The sequence below is a fragment of the Rhinopithecus roxellana genome, chromosome 10, assembly GCF_007565055.1.
Source record: "Rhinopithecus roxellana isolate Shanxi Qingling chromosome 10, ASM756505v1, whole genome shotgun sequence".
Lineage (NCBI taxonomy): Eukaryota > Metazoa > Chordata > Mammalia > Primates > Cercopithecidae > Rhinopithecus > Rhinopithecus roxellana.
The window spans coordinates 122,570,528-122,593,208 of NC_044558.1; the positions used below are offsets into that span (position 1 = coordinate 122,570,528).

General features: G+C 39.5%; 1 protein-coding gene across 2 annotated transcripts in view; it reads left to right on the forward strand.

Moving 5' to 3' along the window:
• Positions 1-17,276, forward strand: part of STYK1 (serine/threonine/tyrosine kinase 1) — a 55,832-nt gene extending 38,556 nt beyond the window's left edge. The window contains exons 2-10 of one of the 2 annotated variants that reach the window (XM_030939969.1): positions 1,000-1,119; positions 1,566-1,700; positions 4,329-4,592; positions 6,179-6,360; positions 8,079-8,162; positions 10,910-11,118; positions 13,201-13,241; positions 13,906-14,002; positions 15,843-17,276. In XM_030939969.1, coding sequence (XP_030795829.1) covers positions 1,068-1,119; positions 1,566-1,700; positions 4,329-4,592; positions 6,179-6,360; positions 8,079-8,162; positions 10,910-11,118; positions 13,201-13,241; positions 13,906-14,002; positions 15,843-16,047 — 1,269 coding nt within the window. In that variant the 5' untranslated portion in view covers positions 1,000-1,067 and the 3' untranslated portion in view covers positions 16,048-17,276. Of the gene's footprint in view, positions 1-992; positions 1,120-1,565; positions 1,701-4,328; positions 4,593-6,178; positions 6,361-8,078; positions 8,163-10,909; positions 11,119-13,200; positions 13,242-13,905; positions 14,003-15,842 lie in introns of both variants that reach the window. The other variant, XM_030939970.1, reaches the window with a different exon arrangement.
• The last annotated feature ends 5,405 nt before the right edge of the window (positions 17,277-22,681 follow it).

A 22,681-nucleotide genomic window follows, 5' to 3' on the forward strand; every position in this document is an offset into this window, starting at 1 on the left:
GGAGAGTTAAGAACTGGATAAATGGAAAAGAATGGGGTGGGAAAAAGGTTTTTATGCTATCCTATTTTACGTTTTTATTTTTTGAATCATATGAATGTATTTTCTTTTTATTTAAGAGAGAAAGAGAAGGTGGCTTGGTACTGATACTTCCTTTATATCCTGGTAGCAATCAGTGTCCATGTCTATATCTGATATGAGCAGAGGAAGCACCTTGAAGCTCTGAGGGATGAGGAATTAAATAGTTTTCATTGATAAATGCTGTCTGTTCATTGCTTGTGAGGGTGCGGATATTTCAGAGAAATAAAGCAAATGTGTAATTCATATCCTTTGACATCTGTCAATTTTTTATTCATTATCTGAATTAACTGTGTGTAAAAATGAAATTAAATGTTTTCTTTAGAGCTAGACATGGTAGCTCGTGCCTGTAATTCCAGAGACTCGGGGGGCTGAGGCAGAAGGATTACGTGAACCCAAGAATTTGAGAATTCACTGAGCCGTGATCACACCACTGCACTCAAGCCTGGACTACAGAGCAAGATCCCAACTTCAAATAAATATTTTGCTTAAAAAATGTGATGCACAGCTAAAAAAATATATTAGACATGCTTAATACTGTAGGGGAGGTAGATCATGCCTACATAACCCATGGATCACAGTTCAGATGCATGTTGCAAATCTGTACTTGATCATGGGAGCAGAAGTCTCAGGTGGGAGGGGAGACTTTAAAATAATTTCAGTAACAATTGAATGAAAGGAGAAGAGCAGATCAGAGCTGTCTTTGCTGTATAATAGAGAAAAGAGAAATGTTGAAAGAAGAAGGTTGGGAGGGTTCTTCCAACCTGAATGTCAGCTAGGTAGATAGAGATAAACGGACGACTCAGAGAGGTAGCCAATTACCTAACTAGCAATCTGTAGAGGCAGTTTAAAATTCTGTCTGTGTTTCATGTATTTTTTTTCATTCATTTTATTTATTTTTTTCAAAAACCACTCAGTCCTTAGGAATTACTCACAGCTGTGCTCTGTACATTCTCTGTGGGCCTAGCAGGGAAGAGGACAGCCCTGTGGCAATGGGCATGACACGGATGCTCCTGGAATGCAGTCTCAGTGACAAATTGTGTGGTAAGTACAGATTCCACAGATGTCTATCCTCTGATTGTAGAATTATGAAGGCTAAGGTCTGGATAGATTCTAGAAGGAGGATGATTTGATTTCCAGTAGAAATGAAGACAGTGGTGATAAAAGGATGGGGACTAGAAGCCATTGTCTTTTTGGGGAGAGGGTAAGTGCTAATCAGCGATCCAGATGCTGCATCTTCAATCTTGGTAAGAAAACTGCCAGAAGCAACGTCATATACATTTGATGGGCTAAGAAACAGGGCCACTGGGGTTTCGGATTAGAGAGTTACTCCCAGCAGTGTTTCTGTTGAATGGAAGTAGAGGGGAAGGTAGAAGAGATGACCTTTTCATGTATGATGAGCTGATTGCTGGTGCATAGGGGAAATTGCATGAACGCCAGGTTAGGCTTCTTCTTCATTCTCTTCTCTTCCTATGTGATTGCCTACCCAGTCATCCAGGAGAAGCAGTATGAAGTGATTATCGTCCCAACTTTCTTGGTTACTATCTTCCTCATCCTTCTTGGGGTCATCCTGTGGCTTTTTATCAGAGAACAAAGAACTCAACAGCACCGTCCTGGACCTCGAGGTAAAGCTCAAACTTTGGGGCTGGGCAGGGGCTTAAAGAAGATGGAGATTAGGAAAAAGTATGGTCTAAGTTTCAATGAGCCCATGTCTAGAAGTCTAGGTACCTGCAATGAGAGAGGCATGGGTTCCCTCCCATGGAGTTGAGAGGGGGGTGATCTCTTTTCTAGGAAGTCCTGAGTTGGAATTCAACATGTGCTTACTGACTGAAAAAAGAGTGTGCAAGAAAAAACCTCATATAACCTGTTTCTATTCCTATTGGACTATCAAAACTGTTTATATTCCTGTTGGACTATATGAGTGCCTAAGGACCTAGGAGAAAGACCTAAGGGGGTAAAGTCCAGGGCTTTATTAACATCCTAGGAGGATGACATATCACCCTATGATACATTCCATTCCTAATCTTTGCCTCCAGGATATATGATGGAAAGGAGGGGCCTTCATATTTTAATAGTCTTTGAAGTGCTAAGTAGATGATAACAATCTGTTCCAGAGTTCCACTGAGCATATAATAAAAGGGAATCAGCTCATACATGAAACTCAGGGTAAAAAGAAGGAAAAAGAAAACTCTCATAATAATATGAAACTCTATAGTGGCTAATCCTTAGTTTTTCTTTAAATTTTATCCCACTTCTCTTATACTTCACTTTTATAGAAAACTTCTCAAACAAGTTGTCTAAACTCACTTCTAGTACTTCTACTCATCACATTCTCTTCTGAACCCACTAAAATAAGGTTTTTATCTCTACCACTTTGCCAAAACAAGTCTTTCCAAGGTCATCAGTGACAGCTCTGTTGACAAGTCCAATGATCAATTCTTAGTCTTCATCTTACCTGATCTGTCGAAAGCATTTGAAACAGTTTTGAACTTTTTTTCTTGAAATACTTAAAAAAACTAAAGCCACTTCCTAAATGTTATAATTTTTAGTCTTATGTATTCAAATATGTTTTCTATTCCAATGATAATCCCTTGAACTCGATTCTCATATTAACCCACCTACTGCACAGTTTCAATAGAATACACATCTCATATGTAATATGACCAAAACAAAGGTCCTGAAATTCTCTCACAAATGTCCTCCCCAAATAGTCTTGCCTGTCTTAGTAAAGGGCAAGTCCTGTCTTCTGTGTTTTCAGTCTCAAACCTTGACTATATCCTTAACTCCCTTCTTTCTCTCATAGTCCATATCTAATCCGTAAGCAAACACTGTTACCCTGTTTTCAAAATAACCCCAAGTTACTCTCACATCTCACAGATCACTGCAACACACTCTTAACGTTCCCTGCTTCTGCCCCTACTCCTTTATAGAAAGGCCAGAATGAGTCTTTTAATAGTCAGTCCTGTTAGTTGTCAGATTGAAATCTCTCTGCCACACACACACATGCAGTAACCTCCCATCTTGCTCAGAATGAAAAATGACAAAATACTTTCCATGGCCTTACATGATCTGGGCCTCCCTGGCCTTATCTCCTATTACTCTCCAATGATCCCACTTGGCTCCAGCTACAGTGGCTTCCTTGCTGTTTCTCAGCTATTATAGGTATGCTCCCTGCTTAATGCTTTTTGCAATTTTTGCTCCCTTTGCCTACAGTACTCTCCCTGACACCAGCATGGTTTGCTCCCTAGTTGCTTCCAGGCCTTTCTCAAATGTTATCTCATCATAAAGGCCTTTCTTGACCTTCATTTATAACATAGGTGACTGATTCACTGGTGTTGCTTCTCCCCACTGCCTTTTTTTTTTTTTTTTTTTTTAAGAGATGGAGTCTCGCTATGTTGCTCAGGCTGAATGCTAATTCCTGGGCTCAGGAGATCCTCTTGCCTTGGCCTCCCCAGTAGCTGGGATTACAGGCTCATGGCACCACACTCAGCTTTTTCTCCATCTTTTATTTTCCTCCACAACATTAATTGCTTGATATATTATTACCTGCTTCCTCTCCCCTCTCACTAGAAAGTAATCTTCAGGTGAATCTGGACTTTGCCTGTTCCCAACACTTAGAACAGTACCTGGCATGTAATAAGTGGTATTTGTTGAATAAATGAATAAATGTAGATTTAATAGGAAGGATGAACCTCTCTTTTTTGCTGGCCAAGGGAGGGAGAAAGTACCCAAAGACTTTTTTAACCGAGACTCAAGGATATATGAAATAACTTGACTTTTGGGGTAACTTGAGGGAGGAAGAATAGCCATAGCTTAAATTTGATTAATTATCCATACCTTTCCTCCAACTTTGAAAGCCATTTGTCTGACTTAAATGACAGTTCTCACTGGCAGTTACCTCCACCTTTAGGCCTCTGTGGTTTGGATTCCCATTCAGGAACTTCCCTAATTGTCTCCATACCACACTCATGGGGAGTACTCAATTGTAACCCAGAGGAAGGAAGGCAGAAAGGAAGTGTCATGACCACTTTCCTACGGTCCTTCTTGAGTTGTCTTAAGAAGTAATGGGGATTATCGTAAAGGTTCTACAAACTTGGCATTGATGCTGGTTTATAGAGAAGCATCAGAAGACAACTCCACATTGGCCAGAGAGAAAACTGCTGAAGGAACTTGCTTGCCAGTTTGTTTCAGTGTCTGCTTTCTGGAATCCCCAGGGCAGGGAAAAACTGGTTGACATCATCTCTCTGTTCTAGACACTGCCCCTGTCCCTCCGTCTAGGGACCTAAGCTGGGAAGCAGCTGGACATGGAGGAAATGTGGCTTTGCCACTTAAGGAGACATCAGTGGAAAACTTTCTGGGAGCTACACCTGCCCTGGCTAAGCTGCAGGTGCCGCGGGAGCAACTCTCTGAAGTTGTGGAGCAGATTTGCAACGGTAGCTATGGGCCTATCTTGAGAGCCAATATGAACACTGGGGACGCTTCTAAGTCCAAGAGTGTTATTCTCAAGGCTTTAAAAGGTAAAACAAGAAGTGTTTGACTCCCCTTCCCCTAACAGTAAATATTAACAGGCTTTGTGAACATTGAGATGTTAACTAACCGTTGTGATCACAACTGTGTACAGAAAAAGGAAATAGAGTGGAAACTTGAGACAGAAATGTTTTTCTTGGTGTCCTCTTTTTTTTTTTTTTTTTTGTTTTATTGAGGCAGAGTCTTGCTCTGTCGCCCAAGCTGGAGTGCAGTGTCCAGATCTCAGCTCACTGCAAGCTCCGCCTCCCGGGTTTACGCCATTCTCCTGCCTCAGCCTCCCGAGTAGCTGGGACTACAGGCGCCCGCCATCTCGCCTGGCTAGTTTTTTGTATCTTTTAGTAGAGACAGGGTTTCACCGTGTTAGCCAGGATCGTCTTGATCTCCTGACCTCATGATCCGCCCGCCTCGGCCTCGCAAAGTGCTGGGATTACAGGCTTCAGCCACCGCGCCCAGCCCTTTTTTAATTACACAAATTGTTTATTTGTGAATCCTCACCCAATCTCCAAATAATAACTAAAATGACTACCACGAATAAGTACAATGTTATGATGAGTAAGATGTTAGCTGTGGGTTTTTACACAGTCTTTATTGTGTTGAGGTACATTCCTTCTGTATTTAGTTTGTGTAGTGTTTTTATCATGAAAGGATATTGCATTTTATCAAATGCCTTTTCTGCATTGATTGAAATGATCATATGATGTTTATACTTTATTCTGTTAATGCGGTATGTCACAGAATTGATTTGCATACGTTAAAACATCCTTGCATCCTAGGTTCCCTAGCTCTTCTTTGCTATGGAGGCTGTTAAAACTGATTTTTTTTCACAATGGATGTTACTTGGACTAGGATTCTGAGGTTGTTTCCTCATTTTACTTTATTCTTTGATACCCTTTCCTGATATTATATTTCTTTTTTTTGAGATGGAGTTTTGCTCTTGTCACCCAGGCTGGAGTGCAGTGGTGCTATCTGGGCTCACTGCAACCTCCGCCTCCCAGGTTTAAGTGATTCTCCTGTCTCAGCCTCCCGAGTAGCTGGGCTTACAGGCATGTGCCACCATGGCCAGCTAATTTTTGTATTATTAGTAGAAATGGGGTTTCACCATATTGGCCAGGCCAGTCTCGAACTCCTGACCTTAGCCACCAGCCTCGGCCTCCCAAAGTGCTGGGATTACAGGCGTGAGCCATTGAACCCAGCTTATATTATATTTCTTTCTCTCTCTCTCTTCTTCATGATATGGGCCAGTAATGGTGGATACATAGAACAAAGATAAGACAAGCAAGGGTATTAATCCAAAGGACTAGACAGTGATAACTTTTTAATGCAAACAGACTATCTCTCTAGGCAGATGAAAGCCTATCCAGTTCTAATAATTATGATTCTGTGTTACCTTTGATAAAAGATCAGTGATATTAAGCATCATCTTCTTCTAATTGGTCCCCTTTGTATTTATTTTTGCCTACATTCACTCCCATGTGGGGCCTTAAGAATTACCGTCTTAAGTTGCCTCCCGCTCCCTGCCTCCCACTCATCGAGGATGTGCTGACTGCTCACTTCCTGGCTCTTTCATCCTCTACAGAACCAGCTGGGCTCCATGAGGTACAAGATTTCTTAGGGCGAATCCAATTCCATCAATACCTGGGGAAACACAAGAACCTAGTGCAGCTGGAAGGCTGCTGCACTGAAAAGCTGCCACTCTATATGGTGTTGGAGGATGTGGTCCATGGGGACCTGCTCAACTTTCTCTGGACCTGTCGGCGGGTGAGCAGTAGGGCAGAGGTATTAGGAGGTTAAGGCTTGACCTTGTTGATTAGCTTTTCACATGTCAATTAGTGTGACAAATGACAAAATGCAGAGACATTATAATAGCATGACAGAATAAGAGAACTTTTTGTAATTATAGAAATGTTCTATAACTCCTCCATCCAATATGATAAGCCACTAATCACAGATAGCTTCTAGACACTTGAAATGTGGCTGATATGATGGAGAAATTAAATTTTAAATTTTATTTAACTTTAAGTAATAGAAGTTTAAATAGCCACATGTGGCTAATGAGCACAGAGTGGACAGTACAAGTTTAGAGCATGGACTTTAGGCTTCACCTCCTACTAGTTATGTGACTGAACAAGTCACCTTTCTGTTACTGAGCTTTCTGAATCTGTAAAATGGGAGTAATAATTATTATAAAAAATACAAGAAATTATATATGTGAAAATGGTGGTTCATACAGAGTAAGCACTCAAAATGGTAGCTGTTTTAAAGATAATTATATAATGACATGAGTATTTTTGGTAATGATTGTAATTTTGTCATGGTTATTAAGTGTGTTTTCCATTCTGTAACATCACCATAGTATGGTGGGGCAAACTCAGGGAGAAATTTAGCTTGTAAAACTTTTGTAGCTCAAACTCATGTTTTTTAAAATTAAAATGTTCAGACATTTTTAGCCTCAAATGGATGTCCTTTTCCTTACAATTTCTCATGTTCTACATTCCTCTTTGATAAGTGTTACCTGTTTCCCTAGTTTCTCACTTGCTAATGAGCAAGTTCAATATTCTTTGAACGTCCTTCATACGCTGATTATTGTACAACTGAATGTGTATGAGAAAAGGACCCTGTTATTGTCTTCCATCCAGTGTTGTCAGTAGGACAATTGCAAGTATTTAGGCATTTTAAACTTTTTACAGAGGTCACTCATCTAAAACTTGTTTTGTCCTCTAACTGCACTAGCTTCTTTCCATTTTTCAAAAATACCACGCAGCTCTATTTCAGATTATCTTTATATGTTTTTCTTGTTCCACCAAACTTCTCTCTTCTCTTCTTTTCATAGTTAATTTCCACTCATCCTTCAGATCTCATCAAACAATTTCCCTGTCCCTCCAACTCAATCAACTCTCTTCTGCCCGCGATCATATGCTCTCTTAGCACTTTGTACATTTCCTTTATGGCACTTACAGATATGTAACGATTTATTTGTGTGTGATTATTTGATTCCGATTCACATGTGCCTGTCACACAACAAGCTCCAGAAGGCAGCAGCCATGCTATTTTACTCATGCTTGTATTCCCAGTTCCCAACATGGAATAAGGGACATTTCAGGCATTCAATAAAGATGCATTCAGTTAATGTGCTAAATTAATCATGAACACATGTGTGCTCACATGTGCATACACACACACACTCACACAGAGCCCCAGAAAAACTGCTGTTTTATTCAGTGAATAGTCTTATTTATACTTGCCTTACTTACCTGCTATTCATCTATGTCTGTCATTGTTTTTCCAGTCCAGTTGATTGTTTTATTTCTCTGCCTATCTGAAAATCTCCCACATCAGCCTCACTTTGAACATTAGCCCTTATATTTTTCTTTGCTTTGGTAACTGCATTTCAGAGTATCTCTGCCCAACTTTATTTCTTTTCCAAATCTGTTAGTGCCATTTTGATATAATGGCTTTTTTCCCCCCTGTCTCTTTAGGATGTGATGACCATGGATGGTCTTCTCTATGATCTCACAGAAAAACAAGTATATCACATTGGAAAGCAGGTCCTTTTGGCACTGGTAAGACGACGCAAAATGACAACTGATGGTGTGACATTTTCTTGTTAGCCTTGTTTTTTATGCCATATTTCTCATATTAATATTCTCAAGTGGTGTATATGTTCTAAAGAAAATTAGAAGTTAGGGAGCAGAAACTCAAGCATGGATAAATTGTTTTTAGTCCCTTCTTTAGGGATTTATCTAGATAATTTACTACGTTATTGGTAATTTCAGGAAGAAAGTAGTCAACTTAGGGTTTATACAAGGAACAGGAAGGATTTTAAAGATTTTTCAGTCCTAAAATTCAACAGCCAGGGCCAAGAGGTATACGCCCATTTACCTGATACTTTTACATCCCCATATGTACTAATAATAGAATTAAAAGAGATGGATAGGGAAGCAAGTAGGGAAAAGATACAGAAAGAGAAACTGAATGGGTGAAAGGCGACAGAACCAGAAGGAAGTATGCAATTTTGTAACTGAAAAACAAGAAAAACTAGTTCAGAACATGTTTGGTTAGAGACTTGCTTTGATACTGAATGTGACAGGGAGTACATATAATTATAAAATGATTAAGGAACAAGTGGAAAAGGATGAATGAGAAGAGCAACAGTTGGATAATTCCTTTATTTTAAAACAACTTAAAGAGATAAGACAAAGAACTCAGGGTTTAAGATAAAAAATTTACCTTTACCAGAATTACCCAGGAACTTTCTATGTCCATTTCTATGAAATTATTTCAATAGTTGTGTTTAAAATTAACATTTGCTATGGAAAATCAGGGCTCTGTGAAGCTGCTGTTTTAAATATTTGATTTATCTTACCACCTTGAGGTGTGGAATATAGGGATCTAAGTGGAATCAGGAAAAGGTTAGAAAAAAAGGATTAAGGTGGGTAAGGAGTAATAGTTATGGCTGAAGCTCCTATGGGTCAAGGGAGAGTACACATCATATACGTGAATATTGTCTATGGTGCTTGGATGGCCTCGTTGGTATGTTCCCTTGATAAAGAGTGTCAGGATACAACCTACCCTGTATTCAGAGCCACAATTGCAGAGGTGCCGTACAGGGATGAATTGGTCAAACTGGTGCATTCATCAAGACCCTGTGCTACCTGTTACAAGGCAATATCATACTATTTTTTTCTTACCTTTTTTTTTTTTTTTTTTTTTTTTTGAGGCGGAGTCTCGCTCTGTCTCCCGGGCTGGAGTGCAGTGGCCGGATCTCAGCTCACTGCAAGCTCCGCCTCCCGGATTTACGCCATTCTCCTGCCTCAGTCCCCCGAGTAGCTGGGACTACAGGCGCCCGCCACCTCGCCCGGCTAGTTTTTGTATTTTTAGTAGAGACGAGGTTTCACCGTGTTAGCCAGGATGGTCTCGATCTCCTGACCTCGTGATCCGCCTGTCTCGGCCTCCCAAAGTGCTGGGGATTACAGGCTTGAGCCACCGCGTCCGGCCAGTTACATTCTTTAATTCTTATCATGGCAGTATAATTTCTTATTTTAAAGCTTCACCAGACACAGAAAACTGCTAGTTTTCTTTATCATCAGTGATTGGAAATTATCACCTTTACGTTTTAATTTTCTATACCATCCTTGTTTAGTAATTACAGCCCTCAATCTCCAGGTCTTCAGTCATATATAGTTTTGCAGCTTCTCCTTATGTCTTGAATAGTTTGATGCCATCGGAAATAACTCCAAAAATCAATTACCATAGGGTGCCATAGCTCTCTGATGCTCTGTTGGCTGTACTAGAATTTGATACTTCTCAAAAATGTAGGTTACCAGGTCTTTCTTCTTACATTTTGGTTTAGTAAATCTGGGGTGAAAATCTTATGTTTAAAAAGCTCTCAGGCAATTCCAATATGCAGACTGACTTGAGAATTTTTAGTAGACTTTATATAGTATATCCTATGAATTATAATACCTGGTTCTGGTCAGTACCACTTAATAACTCTGTGGCCATTTGTAATCATTTCAATTTATCTAAAAGAGAATTTCTGAATTCAACTCATGCAGTTATTTTAGGGGAAAAAGTGAGATATGTATGTAAATTTTTCATTATGATACTCAATTTTGGTATGTATTACATTGTTTTGGGGACTACTGCTAGAAACTTGGAATCAGGCCGGGTGCGGTGGCTCACACCCGTAATCTCAGCACTTTGGGAGGCCAAGGTGGGCGGATCACGAGGTCAAGAGATTGAGACCATCCTGGCTAACACGGTGAAACCCTGTCTCTACTAAAAATGCAAAACAATAGCTGGGCTTGTAGCAGGCGCCTGAAATCCCAGCTACTCAGGAGGCTGAGGCAGGAGAATGGCATGAACCCAGGAGGCGGAGCTTGCAGTGAGCTGAGATCCCGCCACTGCGCTCCAGCCTGGGCGACAGAATGAGACTCTGTCTCAAAAAAAAAAAAAAAGAAAAAAGGAAGAAACTTGGAATCTACTCCCTTCTCCGGTGTCTAGCTGGGTCCTTTCTCACGGGAAAGGAAAATCAAGCAGGGGTCAGTGTTTAACACAGAGGTGATTATATTTTCAAAATCCAGTATTAATGTCATTTGAATTATTTGCTCAATTTGGTATTCCTAAACACAATACAGAAACGTGCGATTCATTAGCATGCTTTGGAAGTGACGTATCATTATTAGTGAGACTTGTTCAGAATAGAAAATGTCCTTCTGTTTTTGAAGATTCCTAGGACTGTCTCTCCTTGTCTGTGACCCAAGCTGTGATCTCAGACAGCTGATCATATTTGATTTTATCTTGACAGGAATTCCTGCAGGATAAGCATCTGTTCCATGGGGATGTGGCAGCCAGGAATATCCTGATCCAAAGTGATCTCACTGCTAAGCTCTGTGGATTGGGCCTGGCTTATGAAGTTTACACCCGAGGGGCCATCTCCTCTACTCAAACCATACCTCTCAAGTGGCTTGCCCCAGAACGGCTTCTCCTAAGACCTGCTGGCATCAGAGCAGATGTGTACGGTTTATTCCTGGACTCTGAGTTTACTTTCTTCATGACTTGGGTGTTCTCCCTGAATATGATTTGATCTGTTGCCAATTATTTCTACAAATATAATCTCTACTTAGAAATCAGGCATACTCTCAAGCAGAAATGTTATGTGACAGAGTTCATGTTTGTCATCTGTCTGCAGTCCTTTTTGGTAGTTTTTCAACCTTTTCTTTTCCTTTATTTTCTTTTCTTTCTTTTCTAAGTCAGGATCTCACTGTGTTGCCCAGGCTGAAGTGCAGTGGCATGATCACAGCTCACTGCAGCCTCCACCTCCCAGGCTCAAGCGATCCTCCCACCTCAGCCTCCCTAGAAGCTAGGACTGTAGGCATGTACCACCCCACTTGGCTTTTTTTCTTTCTTTCTTTCTTTCTTTCTTTCTTTCTTTCTTTCTTTCTTTCTTTCTTTCTTTCTTTCTTTCTTTCTTTCTTTCTCTCTCTCTCTCTCTCTCTCTCTCTCTTTCTTTCTTTCTTTCTTTCTTTCTTTCTTTCTTTCTTTTTTTTTTTTGACAAAGTTCACCATGTTGCCCAGGCTGGCCTAAAACTTCCGGGCTGAAGTGATCCTCTCACCTCAGCCTCCCAAAGTGCTGGGGTTATAGGCATGAGCAACCACGCCCAGCCTCAAGTACTTCTTCTGTATTGGATTAGCAGCCTTAATTAGAAAAAAAAAAGTGAAAAGATTATCCACATCAATATCCGAGGACTTAATCTAGTAAAGTCTCTTTTATCTGAAGGAGGTAGGTCCACATAACCAAAATGCCAGTTAACATACATTGTTAAAATAAAAAGAAACATACATACCTTCAATAACTTATTTTAACATAAAACTTATAAATGTAGATTATCTGTTTTTTTCAAGGAGGGGGTGAGGCTTCTTTTTATGAGGATGAGTCTCCCAAATGAAGTTGTATGTTGTTCTTTTAGTGTAAATAGTATCTTTTAGTGTAAATAAGAATGATTTATTTTTGAGTTCCAGTTCAGAATGATTTTAGGTAGCATGAGAAACCTGAAAATAATTATGAAATTGTTTGCAGACTTTTGATGTTACTTTTCCCAGTTTTCTACAGTTGTCTCCCTCACACAATTTGACAACACTTTCTTTTTCAGCAGTTTATTTGTATAAATAATTTTTAAAACATTCAACTTAGTTTGAAGGAAGATAACACTTTTTTTCATGTAATCAGTGTATAAAATATCTAATTGATTATATAACTACATATAATTGCAATTACATGTAAAATTGACATTAACAGTATCATGAAGAATCACAATTGACTTTTGGTAGCCATATAGCTCAATTGCTTGGAGAAGTGAATAGATATAATGTAGAACATCCTGCTAGTCATGAATGCCATGAGCAGCAGAGGAAATTTAGAATATCAGTTAATAGGATGAGTCAGTTATGAGATTTCCATTGCTGCTTCACTGACATCTGCTTTTCAGTAGACATCTGGGGGTAATAAACTTAACTGTAAAATATTAATCATTTAATAATGATATTATAGAATAGTGAATTATACACCTCTCAAGTCATATTGCTTAGGCAAATACCAATTTCAACTATATATAAAGCTTGCTCTGTTAATATTTTTCCTAGGTTTGGGGAATTAAATCTACTGAGAAAATAGTGACTAAATGATAAAACTTGGTTGGATTTGTGCTAAGAATAAAGGCTAGAATTTCAGCAGAGAGGGATGGAAAGGAAGAAAGAGACACAGAGGGAATATTTTTAGGTAAATGTGCTTTTGTGATTGAGGTAAATGTGTTTGTGTGATTATATGCACACACATTTGCAAATAATAAACATCTATTAATTTAAAATACAGGAGAGTAAATAGAGATATAGCTTCAATCCTAAAAGAGATTCAAATCTACGGAAATTGAGCAGAAATGCTTTCTAATCGCAGTTATTTTGCTTTTCAGACACTCATCCTTGATTCTCCTTCATCCGCCTTTTTTATGGGGCTCTTACTAAAGGCCTCTGACACTTAAATGAGCTCTCTTTAGAAAAACAGAAATAGCAATTAAGTAGATGGCTTTGTTTCTTTTACAGCTGGTCTTTTGGGATCCTGCTCTATGAGATGGTGACTCTAGGTAAGGATGAACCCCAAAATAGTGTGTACCTGTATGCAAATATGCAAGCATGTTTATTTAAGGGGTGGATGATGTATGCTTTCGGAAAGGGTTTCAGTACAGTGCTGAAGCTTGAAATGGACGACATGTTATCTAAGCCTGATTCCCGTGATGGTCATATAAACTGATTATTTTCTCCTTGCCCCACTCCCTTCTTCCCTGTCCTTTTTTACCTTTCTTTTGCTCTCTTCATCTTTATTTTCCCCAAAATATTACCAAATCCACAGGATGTTTTCAAATCCCAAGGATAATTCCCAGAGTGGTCTTGGATAAACATAAAAATGTTTACTTCAGACTTATTAATTCATTTGATTGAGAAACTGCACACCTTCCCATGTGCAGAGAGTGGAGGACAGGTCTTATGTCTTACTTTGTCTTATTTGATTACTTTCTTAGAGATTCAGGTTTCTCCTAACTTATCAGGTTTTTTTCTCCAAAACACCTTTCCCCCCAGTTCACTACGTTATATCCATATTTGATCACCAGGGAGCAACTGAATTGTATGTAGTATTTTTCCTACGGCTATATCTTTTGCAAGCAACCAATCCAAGTGGATGAAGAATAGTGTTAGTTACAGTTTGTATTTTAGAGGACCCTAAAGTGCTCATTATTTTCATAATGACAGGGGCACCACCGTATCCTGAAGTCCCTCCTGCCAGCATCCTACAGCATCTCCAAAAAAGGAAAATCATGAAGAGACCCAGTAGCTGCACACGTACCATGTAAGTGAGTTTTAAAGATCTGCTCTTCTGTCATGCCAAATGTTGTTTTGCTCTCTATCAATCATGCCCTTTTCAAAGTGCTCAGATGATCCTCGCCTGTCTGTATGTACCAATGTACAGCTTTTAACCAAACCCATGAAGTGAAATACACCTGTCTCATATATTATATATGCATATATGTTATATATACATATACATCCACACTCATGCATACTCACACACATACACACACATACCCCCACCACACACTGAGAACTACACTAGGAATCTAATTTTATTCTAGTTTAGTTCCACGGGAAGCTTCTAACATAGGTGGCAAGTAAACTAAACCCAATGCAAGTACAGTTGTGTTTAGTCTACATGTCAGTCTTCTGCCAGCCACAGTTCAGACAGCTGTCATAAAACCCATTGCACTAGAGTTACCCATTCAGAGTATACCAGTTCTTATTTAGTATTTAACTTTTAAATGACTGTCTCCCTGTTTTTCCAGCTCTCAGTGTGGCAGAAGCCAACCAGAGGAAGGGGAGATAAGCAGAAATTACAAAGGCAGAAGGAGGATCTGGTGTTATCAGCAGATAGGGACAGTTAGTGAACCAACCTAGAGTCAGGAAATGGAAAAATATAAAATTACACAGACTGTTATTACCAATGAAGTTCAAAAAGGAACTGCTATAGAATGTAAGAGAAGGTTAAATTGTGTATAAGAAGGAAGCAGAGAATATATTAATGATTTTATTAGAATTGTTGCTATTTTATAAGGTTTTCATCATTGAATGGGTAAATCTACAGCACTTGGTTTTCATTATGACAAACAATTACTGCATCAAGCAGACTAAATTTAAATATCTTAACTATATATGAGTATACACACACACACACAGGCACACAGTATAGTGATGGAGCTAGGTACAATAGAAAGAAATTGATGACAAACATTTCTATGTGTAAAAGGCTGGTCTTGATACTGGGAGAGACGCCTAACTGACAAAATACCTGACCTGGTACCACAACCTCTGGTACTTGTAGCACAGCCTTGTCATCTGCAGTTCTAGCAGCAGCTTCGAGGCACAAGCATTAAAGAATGTAACATTTTGATGAGGAGATATATGAAACATGAAAATCAACCTAAAATGTGCAGCAGTATATAATGATTAAAAACTCTGTCTCATATCAGAGTAAAAATGATATGTGTTCAGTTCTACCCAGCCCTGTTACTTTACTGCACGTTGCTCACAATGTACAGCAAACAATGTCTAGTGATAAAACTGTCCTGTCATACCCTAGTTTGGAAAATATTAAGTCATTCCTATCATAAAAGAGCACGTGTTGAGAAAGTGCTATTAAGACTTGATATAAAAAGGTTGAGAAGGAATATCACTCTCTTTTTTTTTTTTTTTTTTTTGAGACGGAGTCTCACTCTGTCGCCGGGGCTGGAGTGCAGTGGCCGGATCTCGGCTCACTGCAAGCTCCGCCTCTCGGGTTCACGCCATTCTCCTGCCTCAGCCTCCGGAGGAGCTGGGACTACAGGCGCCTGCCACCTCGCCAGGCTAGTTTTTTTTGTATTTTTAGTAGAGACGGGGTTTCACAGTGTTAGCCAGGATGGTCTCGATCTTCTGACCTCGTGATCCGCCCGTCTCAGCCTCCCAAAGTGCTGGGATTACAGGCTTGAGCCACCGCGCCCGGCCGGAATATCACTCTCTGGGAAGAATATGAGTAGCAGGGCAAACAGAAGACAATTAAAGAACTGTAGAGTTGTTTGTTAAGGTTTGTGAGGAGAGGAGACACACTCCCCATACATTTGCCTTGTCAAGGAAGTCAGCTTCTCTTGTTTCCCTCTCAGGTACGGTATTATGAAGTCCTGCTGGCGCTGGCATGAGGCTGGCCGCCCCTCACCTAGAGAGCTGCGCTTGCGCCTAGAAGTTGCCATTAAAACTGCAGATGACAAGGCTGTGTTACAAGTACCAGAGTTGGTGGTACCTGAACTGTATGCAGCTGTGGCCGGCATCAGAGTGGAGAGCCTCTTCTACAACTATAGCATGCTTTGAAGAGTCCCGGGCAACGCACATTCATGCATGATTATACGTTCTTGTAATCAATTCCTGTAAGAACAGAGAATGGTCTTTCCAGGGGACACAAAGGAAGAAATGGGACATGGATTCTTGATCTTCCTTGGCACATTTCTCGGGAAATCTAAATGATGCCGGATGAGACTCTGCACACCCTGAGCTAAGACATACTGTCAGTCGCACTTCTGCTGTTCCAGTCCTAGAAATCCTGGGTAGAAGTGGTAGACATGTGCAAAGGAAGTTTTAGAACTCTGCAGTATTTGTTGGGGCATGACACAAATAAGCTCATCCCTCCCATCCTAGGCTAGTTTCCTCTGGAACCACATTTTTCTCTAGATGATTACCAGGTCCAGAAAATTTGGAATGAAATAAAGGAGTAGAAATCCAATAAAAGAGTTGAAGGGAAAGAAAATTTAAGGCTCTTCTTGCTCAGGATTACAGATGTGGACCAACACCTCCTTCAAGAAAAGGTGGTAGGACACAAATTTCTTCAGTCCTGAGCCCTACCTGTAGGGTTGGAAGAGAACTATAATGGAAAAACCTCTGAGTTTCACCTTAGGTGTAGATAAAAGAAAGATGGTCCCCTTTTATCTGATTCTGAAACAGGTAAACTCTGTTACTACGTTTAATTAGAAGATGGAGGAGTCATTTCATGATTATGAACATTCAACGTGTATTGTTCATTAAGCTAGGTTCCTAGTTCCAATTAGACTAAGGAGACTAAGCCTAGAGAGTCAATGTTAGAACAGTGATAAGAATGCTGTGTGTGTGTATGTGAGTGTGTGCACAATAAATAGGAAATGTAGAAACTAAGCAAGAAGGCTCTGTAGCCCAGTCTTTAACAAGGGCTAGAAAAGAATGTAATCTGATATGGAAGGCTAGCAGCTTCTAATTTTCAATCATCCATTGATATACTGTGAAACTTATTTTATTAAATTAATATTTATTAAATGGAAATATGTTTTTCTGGTTTATAACTGCTAAAAATAAAGGGAGGATAAATGTAAATAAATGAAAGTTAATGTCAATAGAAAAATTCAAGAGATAACGTACAATGTCAGAAAAGGGACCCTTTATGTGTAAATGTGGATAATACCTGTCTCACAAGGTTGTTCTGAGGACTGATATGTATTGAGTATGTATTTGTATACTATCTGGCACAGATGTGCTCAATAAATGTGTTTCTCCTTTTCTTTTGCCTTTCCTAACCCAGAACCTTTCATATATTTTTCATTTAAAATCTACTATGGCCAAGAAGAGAAACTCAGTTGGTAACACTGCGAGGCAGGACGTGCCTAAAGATGACATGGCACAGGTAGTGATATTATACATGTGCAATGATGAAGTCATCATTTTTGCACGTTTTTAGATGATGATAGTGGACTCCTACTATTTCAAAATATTGAAAACATCATCATGAGGGCAATTCTGTTGAACATGATGGTCTGCAATTTTAAAAAACACTCAGGTACCCTGGAAGGGACATCTAAGACTGCCGTAAGAAAGATGACTGGCAGCTAAAAATGTTGTAGCAGATGGAATCCTGATGGAATCCTAATGAGTTAGCTAAAGGAATAATGATTCTTGCTGCTGTGAGAATTCCACAATGACTAGTCAGGATTTAAATGGGTAGCAAATTGCAGTAGGGAGAAGGGTGGAAGAGTGGCTTCACACAAAATTACAAAGTCCTTTGGAATCCCATTGTTGCCTCTTAGCTGTCCATTTAAGTCAAAATTACAAATATTTACTTATTTATCTGATCACTGAAAAATATTGAGTGTTAAGGTTTGCTGTGCCAGACACTTGGCTAGGTGTAAGATAAAAGAAATAGGGAGCTTTTGATTACAGTCTAGAAGGTGAGACACATTATACATTTATTTATGTGGGTATCTGTTAAGTGCAAAGTGTTAAGTGCCATCAAGAAAAAGCATAGGGTAGTAGAAGGGAGTTTAAAAGGAACACTTCCCTGAGCAGAAATGGGCTATAAACTGAGACCTTAGGGATGGGTAAGTAACCCAGGCCGAATGAGAAGAGTGGCCCAGGAGTAGGACATGCGTGTGTGAAAATTCTGAGGCAAGGAACTGCAAGAAAGCATATGGGTTGCAGCACAGTGAGCTAAGGGAAAGTGGAACGCAGTGAAATGGAAGGTTGCTTTGTTGTACTGTCTTATTTGTTTTAGTAGGAGGGAAAGAAGCAGACAATTGATATTTAAATTTTTTACCCCAATTTTATTTGTTTTTCTGGCCTGGAAAACTGGATACAGTAATTTTTATTCTAAGAAAACTGGTTCTTTCTCTCACTTGGCCAGGCTTCTTCCAGAAGGAGGATGGTATTTCTGACATCTTTGACCTTTCAGCCAACCTAGGTGTTTCCAAGCTAATGAATGAAAAACAGAATCAAAATATTTATATTTAATCAGGTTGACTCTAGATAGATTTTTTTGTATTGGTTTGATTGCCTTCTCTTCCAGTCTTGTTTTTCTAATCTGTGCTTTATTGTTAAAAAAGTTCCAACACTTAGGAATAAAGCAAACACCCACCTAGATATAGTCTCTAAGGGACACTTGGTGATGTCATTTAAAATAGAATAGTCTGAACCAGTAGTTTTCAAATTATGCTCATGGAGAACACTATGTTTTTCATGCCAGATTTAGGTATTCTGTTATTAAAATTAAATAATAGTAGTGGGTTTTTTAGCATTTTAAAACAAAAAAGTAAGTTAATGGAGTTTTCTTAATCTTAACTTTGTTGCAATAATTTTTTTTTAAATTTTGCTTTGACATGCTCATTGAAATAAACAAATAGCAAACACAGTGGAAGACTGGAAGATATCCTATTATCCTTAATTTAGTAGACTATGTTTATCCATTTTGGGCAAAAGAGTTAGAGATTATGCTATGTGTTTGAAGCATATAAGATTGTTAAATGCTGGAAAAAAATTTTAGATTGAATAATCGAATTAAATATATCATGTCATGATAATCTAGAAGTAGCTCCAAGCGCTCTCCATATATGAACGTATGTGATAAAGAGTGGTGTGGAAAGTTAGGTGTTTCTGCATGATAGTGATTCTCTTATTTAAAAAGTTAATACCACTGAGTGGTAAAAAGACAGATAAGGCTAAAGTCCACAGGGAAGTCTATTATGGAAAAGAGAAGAGCAAGGTGGGTGGATGAATTAAAAATAGACTACCTGGGCCGGGCGCGGTGGCTCAAGCCTGTAATCCCAGCACTTTGGGAGGCCGAGACGGGCGGATCGCGAGGTCAGGAGATCGAGACCATCCTGGCTAATACGGTGAAACCCTGTCTCTACTTAAAAATACAAAAAAATAGCCGGGCGACGAGGCGGGCGCCTGTAGTCCCAGCTACTCGGGAGGCTGAGACAGGAGAATGGCGTAAACCCGGGAGGCGGAGCTTGCAGTGAGCTGAGATCCGGCCACTGCACTCCAGCCTGGGCGGCAGAGCAAGACTCCGTCTCAAAAAAAAAAAAAAAAAAAAAAAAAAAAAATAGACTACCTGATTCTGAGTATTTAAAATTTTTTTTTTTTTTTTTTTTTTTTTTGAGGCGGAGTCTGGCTCTGTCGCCCGGACTGGAGTGCAGTGGCCGGATCTCAGCTCACTGCAAGCTCTGCCTCCTGGGTTTACGCCATTCTCCTGCCTCAGCCTCCCTAGTAGCTGGGACTACAGGCGCCCGCCACCTCGCCCGGCTAGTTTTTGTGTTTTTGGTAGAGACGGGGTTTCACCGTGTTAGCCAGGACGGTCTCGATCTCCTGACCTCGTGATCTGCCCGTCTCGGCCTCCCAAAGTGCTGGGATTTCAGGGTTGAGCCACCGCGCCCGGCCTATTTTTTAAAATTTAAACCACATTATGCACTTATTCTTGACTTACTACTCTGATCCATTTATTAATAACTGAATGAAATAGCCCTGACATCTTTTGTTCTGTAAATACAAAATCAAATGAATCAAAAATTATTCATAAATTTAAAACATGAGACTATAATATCTAGTGCTTATCACGATAAAGATGGAACATGTTTCTGAAAATTGGAAGTCAGAATGATTTCATCATTAAGCCTTAATTTCAGTTGGAAATAAAACGTTTATTTCTTACCTTCTTCACTTTGTGCTTTGAAATTTACCACTGTATTAGCAAAGGTGGAAACAGTATTTTGGCTTCAATTAAGCAGCTCAAACATTTATTTTCATAAGTAAACTGTGTTGATATCAGTAAGTATGTCCTAATTTGGAGCCTACAACAACCGATTTGAAAAATGTTCACAATTTTTTTTTTTTGCTATTTCTAGCCCAACTAAAAGTATATGAAAAGATTCTAACTGTGCTGAGCAATACAGTAGCTTCTAGCCACATATGTTTATATAAATTTTAATCTAAATTAATCAAAATGAAGAATTCAGTTCGAAGTCACACTAGTCACCTTTCAAGTACTCAGCAGCCATACAGAAGAACTTTACGTCACTGTGGTGTACCATCCACGAACGCCACAAAACGCAAATGCTTTATCACTTTGTAATTCTTGCTTCCACACAAAAGGTTCAAATTTTGGTTTAAAACATGAAGAGTTAAGTAAATATGGTTTCATATTTTATCTTACAAACAGGGTTATAGTCTTGAACCCCTATGTCATTTTTGGAGATCTTAATGATCTTAATGGCCCACTTAACAAAGACGTTAATACTTTTTGCATTCCATAACCTCTACTTACATAGTTACACATTCTGGTATCCTTAGTTCTATTTAGGTAAACATGAAGATGAACACTGGCACATGTGCCAAAAACCTGAAGGAGAGACATTAAGGAATCTAATATTGAATGAGGCTTTCCATATAATTCAACAAAATGGATTACAGCTGATATTTCCAGGGACACTATGGAATACAGTGCTCAAATTTCTGTGAATTATTCTCGTGGTAAGTGTGGTGACCAACCCATCTCAGTTTTCCTGGGTGTTTCCAGGTATGGAAAGTCCCATGTCCCAGTAAACTCCACAGTCCTGGTCAAACTGGAATGGCTAGTCACCCTAATGATAAAACATGGTGCTTGCTGTTTCTTACGTACTTTCCAAAACGGTGGCCTATTGTAGGGATTGATTCATTTTTCTATATTAATAGTTATATAAGTACTAATATGGACTCAAGGAAACGTGGCTCAATTTGTCTTTTTAGTCATTCTACTTAAACCTTATGCTCTAGCTATACCGAATTTTGTGGTGTTCCCAAAACATGCATTTCACACCACTGTCTTTGCTCAGGTCATTTTCTGCCTGGAATGCTTTTTCATCCCACTGAACATACATAGAACTTACTTCTCAAGGTCCAATTCAAATACTTCCGTTGATGGTCCTTCTCCAATACTCTTTTTACAAATTTACCTACTCTGCAATAGAATGCTCTTGCTTCCTCTGCTGTACTACCAGCATGTTTTAGACACACACACACACACACACACACACACACACACACACACACACACACACACATATATATATTTTTTGACGAAGTTTCGTTCTTGTCACCCAGGCTAGAGTGCAATGGCGCGATCTCCGCCTCCCGTGTTCAAGCGATTCTCCTGCCTCAGCCTCATGAGTAGCTGGGAATACAGGCGCATGGCACTAGACCTGGCTAATTTTTGTATTTTTAGTAAAGACAGGGTTTTGCCACGTTGGCCAGGCTGGTCTTGAACTCCTGACCTCAGGTGATTTGCCCCCTTTGGCCTCCCAAAGTGCTGGGATTACAGGCATGAGCCACTGCGCCCGGCCACATATTATCTTCTTCCTCCTCCTCCCCTTCCCCCTCCCTCCTCATCCTTTTTCTTTTCCTTTTCCTTTCTTTTTTTTTTTTTTTTGAGACGAAGTTTCGCTCTTGTTGCCCAGGCTGGAGTGCGGTGGGATCATCTCAGCTCACTGCAACCTCTGCCTCCCGGGTTCAAGCGATTCTCCTGCCTTAGCCTCCCGTGTAACTGGGACTACAGGCACACGCCACCACGTGTTTTTGGGTATTTATAGTAGAGACGGGGTTTCACCATGTTGGCCAGAATGGCACATATATTCTTAATTATAGCAATTGCTCCATTGTGCTGATATTTGCCTTACATGTTTGCTTTCTTTTCTAGACTACCAGTGCAAATGCCTTTTTATTTCTAGTTTCAAACTGTCACATAGGAAATGTTTGTTAAAACTAACGTTTTATAAAATTTAAAGCTTATTTTACATATCTCATTTGATCTCTCAAGAATTCTGTGAGCTTGGCAATGTAGATTGCTGTATATGCATTAGGCTGATGAATAAACAGGCTTAGAGATAGTCACTTGCCAAGGTGAGGTAGCTGTAAGTGTTGGGATTGAATCCCAGGTCTTCTCACCACGACTTTCTGCAAAAATCACTGAAGGTTGTCAACCGACAGAGAGGATTACTCTGTGTGTTGATAACAAAAGGGTGATCAATAATATTTAAAAAGCAGACACTGTGTAAAAGTCTTTCCCTTACCTTAAAAACTACGCCACAATGGAGCATTCTTTCATTCCTCCAATTTAATTCTATCTGGCGAGAAACAGTAATGGGCTAAACCATTATTGTATCTTAAGTCAAATTGCCAA